This window comes from Rosa rugosa, chromosome 5 (assembly GCF_958449725.1).
Source record: "Rosa rugosa chromosome 5, drRosRugo1.1, whole genome shotgun sequence".
In the NCBI taxonomy this organism is placed as follows: Eukaryota; Viridiplantae; Streptophyta; class Magnoliopsida; order Rosales; family Rosaceae; genus Rosa; species Rosa rugosa.
Window position 1 is genome coordinate 26,120,208 of NC_084824.1, and position 5,924 is coordinate 26,126,131.

The window sequence follows — 5,924 nt, forward strand, 5'->3', positions numbered from 1 at the left end:
CTCCACAAGAAATTTGTTACAACAAGGCACTTATTGTCAGATTGTAGATGGTGCAAAAAATTTGGTGTCTCTAGTATCACTATCCAATAATGGTTTGGGTTGGGTCTGGATTCTAATTTCTTCATGGGCGGCCCGTTCCGCATTTTGTTAAGATCGTATAACCCAATATCTCTTCTCGGGGTTCCCGCCAAAAATCTTTCGCCCCTTTACTTTCCCGCTCTCTTTCCCACCAAAACCTCTCTCTTCTCTCTAAACCCACTTCTCTCTCTCTCTCTCTCTCTCTCTCTCTCTCACTGAAGCGGCGGCCATGGAAGCAAATCGAACTCCCAAGCGACCTCTGGGCATCCGCACCCGCAGCCAATCTGAGATCCAGCTCCACCGCACCCGCTCGGGTCGGGTCATCAACAGCTACCTCACTAGCTCCGAGTCGGACCGGAAAAGACCCAGACCAATGGATTCTTCCGACGGCAACGTCCTCCTCAACTCTCTGATTAAGGACCTCCGCGTCAAACGGGTCTTTTCCCAAACCTACAAGCCGCCCGAGAATCTAATCAACGACGCCAAATCCGGCGCCGTATTCTCTCTGGCTGAACCGGACGGTAATTCAAAGGAGGCGAAGAGTGATCGGGTCGAGAGTTGTGCAAATCGGTTTGATTGCTCAGCTCCAGATATGGATGAGTCCAAGAGTAAAGAGCCTGAAAATTTGGGATTAGGGTTTCTGGCTGAATCCCCAAATTCTGCAGATAAGATTGCCGGTGGTTCCGGTTCCGATCCGGAATCTTCTCAGACCTCACCACCTGAGGCGAAGGCAAACGGAGTTGAGCTCAAAATCGATAATGTAACCAAAATGGTATTTTCTACTCAAGTTATTAGTATTGTTTAATTTTGCTGGGTTTTGATTTTGGTTGGAAATGTTGCTCATAGAAATGAAGATAGGATTTGTAAGACTATGAAATAATATGGGGTGTGTTTACTATCTTACTATTTGTGCTAATGACAGGTCCTTAAGACTCGAAAGAGAGTGTTTAAAGCGCCCAGCTCGTTTAGTTATAGAAGAATGCTTCCTTATCTGAAGGATATCACCAAAGACAACTCTTGTAATTGCTTTGCACTCTTACTGTTTCTTTCATAAAAATCGTCAAATGCATGAAATGAGGTTTCATTGTGTAGAAGTTTACTTGGTGGAACTAAAATGTTATGTACTTGTTGTTTACAGGCATGCTAGATTTCTGTGAATTGCCAAATCGTGGTAAAGGTTTGGAAGGAAAATCTTTCCGGAGTAAGCTTGTTTCTGATAATCAAGAAACTTCTGTACATCAATTTACTAAACAAAATTTCTCTACAGAGTGTCATGACATTGATTGTTCTACTCGGCTGGAAACTGTACAAGTTTCTTCCCATGTTTTATCTAGTGGTAATGACTTCAGTTCAGAATCTCCTGAATATGTTCCTAAATCACCGCCTATAGTAGTGGTTGATCAGTGTCTGCCAAAGCCACCTGTTGATGGACAGAATGAGAAAATTGATTTGGGAGTATCTTGTGAAGTTCAGAAGTTAAATGTCTCAGAACCTTTTCGCTCTTCAGCTATGGAGGATTCTCAAATTAACACGGATGGTGTAATGGTCATGTGTACCGATGATAATACACCAGTGGAAAATGTGGATACTGCTGTTAAGGATGATATTGTGTCCTCTTCCGAAGATCAAAATGTGAAAGACATAAATCCCCAGTCATCTTCAATCATGGATGACAGATATTCATCTAAGGACAATGAAGTGGTTCAGCACAAGGAAAACTCAAACCAGGCTCAGAATGAAGGGATTAGAAAAACTGATATGGGGTATCCTTGTAAAGTCCGACATCCAAATCATATAAATGAGCAGAGAGTTGGTGATGCTGAAGAGGCTTTGAATCAGATATGTGACTTGAATGAAGAATCTATCCAGATGACACCTCCAGATGCTGAGATCCTTGATAAATTACAGGTGGAAGTAAAAGGAATTGGTAGAGCTGGATATCTTCATCAGAGTACAGATCAAGGTCTTGGGAAGACAAGCAGTGGAATTAATCATATAGATGCTTCATGGGTTGATCTTGGACATGAATGTAGTCCTAAGAGAAAACCGGTAAGAACCCTAGGATTTTATAACTTTTTAGTCTGTTTGTTATCTCAAAAATATAATGTATATGTGTGTGTTTGTGTTTGTGTGTGTGTGTGTGTTTATATATTGCCAGATGGAGGAAATTTATGTGGATTAGTTGAAAATATAAATTTATTGTAAGACATTCTTGTGCTAGGAAGAAGCTTGCTGATTAATGATTCTTCTAAAGTTTGACTCATATGTCTGCTAATATAAGCTGTTTTTTGTTTCCCAAATAGGTTTTAAATCCATGTTCAAGGCTGAAGTTATTTAAAAGTCCGGGGTCAGTCAGCTATAGAAGATTGCTTCCATTTCTTATGAATATGGAAAAAAGTAACTCTTTTAACTTTCGTACTTCTATACAATCTATCTTCAAGATTGCAAGCAATTGATAGTTCTGTGAAGTTGGGGCCTTGAATGGAAATAAGCTAACCTTTCTTAAAATTCTTTTTCATAGGGACTTCAGTATCCAGTCATTTTGAAAGTACTGTTAAGGATCTGGAACAAAGGCAACCACCGACTCCCCCTCAGCTAGGACCTCTGATGGATAAATCAAATGTTGTTTTGTTTCATACAGAGCCTGGCACAACAACACCTCAATTGACAAATGCTAATGGTTCATCTAATGTTGATGGACCAAATTTAACATCTCCTAAATGTGTCACTGGATCTCAAATGTCATGTAATGTACAAAAGGAAATGCATGGTCAACATTCTGTGTCAGGTAAACAGAGTAAACTGGACATTTCCCCTGACATTGTTGTGAGTTTGGGACAGGAAGCTGAACTACCAGTCCCTATATTGGGCCCTAATAAGACTGAATCTCCTTCTGAAAAAGATGGTGCAAGAATATCCTATCCAGAATTACCAGTCACAAGGGTGTTATCTCTTGGCACTGTCAAGGACTGCATCAGCTCAAAAGCAGCCTTAACTGATGGTGGGAAGCCAGTGGAAGCCAATAACTTGGGTTATAACTCATCTGAAATTGATGCCACAGTTTCTTCAGTTACTCAGGCGGATGCAGTCAGAAAAGGGATCCTTAAAAGAAATCCACGAGGATGCAGAGGACTCTGCACTTGTTTGAATTGTGCCTCGTTTCGACTCCATGCAGAGAGAGCATTTGAGTTCTCGCAAAATCAGATGCAAGATGCTGAAGAAGTAGCTTTGGATTTGATGGCGGAATTATCAAAATTGCGTAAATTATTAGAAAAGTCAGCTGCTACTGCAAATGATGATGTCGTCACTTTAAATGAGGTCAGTGCTGGTTGAATGTAGATGCGGTTAAAATTTTATTTTCTTACTTCCATTTTCAAGATTTTTTTTTATACTCATTAAAATACACTTTTCCAGTCCATATTATAATACTTGATGCATTTGGTTGTGCTAATTGGATGAATCTATGTTATTTACAAATCGCAACACTTAGTTACTAGAACAACTCTTAAAACAAGATAATAATGTTAGTATCTTGATGCTTTGTAGTTTTAGTAGCTGGTTGAGTTCTATCATATCATTCTTTTTAGGAATTAATTATAAGGGAAAGTATATAAGATTACCTGCAGAGACCACATGGCTCAAGTCAAGTATATTCACTGAAAGCCTTGGAGGGATTAGGCTCACATTATTCTGCTCTGATGCTTCTTAATTATGGCTTGACGGTTATCTAAATTTTTATTTTTTTTTCAAAATTATTAGAATCAAGGACAATGGAAAGAACCAGTGCGGATTAAGAATGAGATGTGCTATAATAGTGGTGGAGCCAGAAGCTCATCTTTAGCTTCTGGCATAAATAAAAACCTGATGCTCCTGGCAAATTTAAAAACCTGTAAATCTCATCTTTCTGTACAAAGAAGAAAAACTTGAAGGTAAATGTAACATACTGAACGATAATGAAACTAGAAAGCAGTTCCATCCCATCTGGTATTCATATCTTCAACATCATCGAAAAGTGGGTCTGTCAAGGAAATCCTTAGATATTAATATCTAAGGACCTCCTTAGCAGAGAAGGACTGTGTATATATATATATATATATATATTTCTAAGGACCTCCTTAGCAGAGAAGGACTGTATATATATACACACACACACACATATATTTTCATCTATTGGGGTGCATCCTTAGCAATTACAAGGATTTTTCTAATCAAGGATTAGATTTGAGGTTTAACGATTTACTCGCCTAATTAAATCCCTTGAATCTTCTCTAGATGATATGAAAGTTTAACTACATTGCATAGGTCTTGTAGATATTAGTGCTCTTGCATTAGCATTCATTGCTTTTTCTATGTTTTGTGTCAGAACAAATAGATGATTCTTTTAAGAATTATGAGATTCTTGTTTCTAGAAGTAGCATTTGTGCTATTTATATTTTTCTATCGCTAAGATGACTTATTCTATATTTGTCTGAAAAAAAAAAAACAGATATTGTATTGTATGCAATAACTTTATCAGAAGTATTCTTCTTTGAGTGCGGTTTTGATCTTTGAATTACAAATTACTTTTCCATTTATTTCAGGTGAAAAGTGCTTGCAGGAAAGCATCTGAAGCAGAAGTCCTTGCAAGAAACCGTCTTGGGGAAATGAATTATGATCTCAACATTCACTGCAGAATCACAGTAAGTGTCACTGTCCAACATACTGTTTGAGAGTATTTCTTCCATTTATATTCTTCTGTTTGGATATCTCAAGGTAGGAGGTATCTAAGTATTAAATCTTACCTAAACTTAATTTTTTTACAGTGCTTGCATGAACCAAGGGTCAGGTTTGCAAATCACAGTGAAGAAAAAGTCATTCCAAAAGCAAAGTGTTCAAGTGATTAGATAGAATTGCCATTCTTTGTTGTTATGTCAGTAGGTTGATTAGTTGTCACCTTGTGCATATATGCCAGGTGGCTTTGGTTGAATTGCAAGTGTGAAGAAATTGTATCTGGGGTACTGGGGAAGATGATTAACAGAAATGTGGCTGGAGAACGAGAAGCTGGTTATAGATAAACAAAGATAGAATGAAAAAACTGAGATTGTTGCATCGGTTTTCTACATAGCCATTGTTTACACTTTCATGGATTCAAAATTTTAACTAATAATAATCTCAAGTTTCTGCATAATTGTTGTTTGAGTCATGTCAATTCAGTTATAATGCACATGAATAGAGTTATATAACAACGTTCTTTTTTCAGATCTAAAAGCCTCATCCTTTTTTTCCTCTTCTATTTGCATTTTAGGATTGGGGTTTCATTCATAAAATCTAGGAGGTTTTGTACCTGATGAAAGAATGTATTATTTTTTATTATATTCGTTGATGTTGAAGATATGAATACCAGATGGGATGGAACTGCCGTAATACTCATTTCACAATTGAAACAAAAAAGAAAGCATCCGCCAAAATCAGTCCTGCAACTCTTTATTTAATTATCTGGGTTGAGAGAGATGACCCAACCCTAGCTATGAGTCTATGACATGCACTATCTCAAAGTTTACACTTTACACAAGCAAAATCTTTCTCCCCCAGGAGAAAGCTCTTTGCAAAACCCACCCAATATACGACTGTAATTCTCTTGGCAATACTTGTTGCAGTCAGCAAACTTTGAGCAAGGCCCTACATTAAGCAAAGTTCCCCCAGCAGGAACTTCTGCAGGTATTTCATCTACAACTGCATGGCCTGCAAAGTCGATACAAAAAATTAAAAATTAAAATTCATTTATAATTTTTTTTATTTTTTTATAGGGAAAGTCGTCTCATCACCATTCTATAATGAGATATAGCCAGTATTCATAAAGGGATTTC

General features: G+C 37.6%; 1 protein-coding gene across 1 annotated transcript; it reads left to right on the plus strand.

Annotated features, from left to right (window-relative positions):
• The first annotated feature begins 274 nt into the window (after positions 1 to 274).
• On the plus strand, positions 275 to 5,267 carry LOC133710648 (uncharacterized). Its single transcript, XM_062136784.1, has 7 exons — positions 275 to 850; positions 1,001 to 1,097; positions 1,217 to 2,127; positions 2,382 to 2,475; positions 2,600 to 3,396; positions 4,659 to 4,757; positions 4,881 to 5,267. Exons 1-7 carry the CDS (start codon positions 308 to 310, stop codon positions 4,959 to 4,961), a joined length of 2,622 nt encoding a protein of 873 aa, XP_061992768.1. The 5' UTR covers positions 275 to 307; the 3' UTR covers positions 4,962 to 5,267.
• Positions 5,268 to 5,924: the final 657 nt, after the last annotated feature.

Excerpts from the sequence above, each read along its gene's own strand:
- LOC133710648 (XM_062136784.1), top strand. The coding sequence starts at position 308 with ATGGAAGCAAATCGAACTCCCAAGCGACCTCTGGGCATCCGCACCCGC. Across the intron at positions 2,128-2,381 it reads GTAGTCCTAAGAGAAAACCG|GTTTTAAATCCATGTTCAAG; the intron begins GTAAGAACCCTA and ends TTTCCCAAATAG. Across the intron at positions 2,476-2,599 it reads TCTTATGAATATGGAAAAAA|GGACTTCAGTATCCAGTCAT; the intron begins GTAACTCTTTTA and ends TCTTTTTCATAG.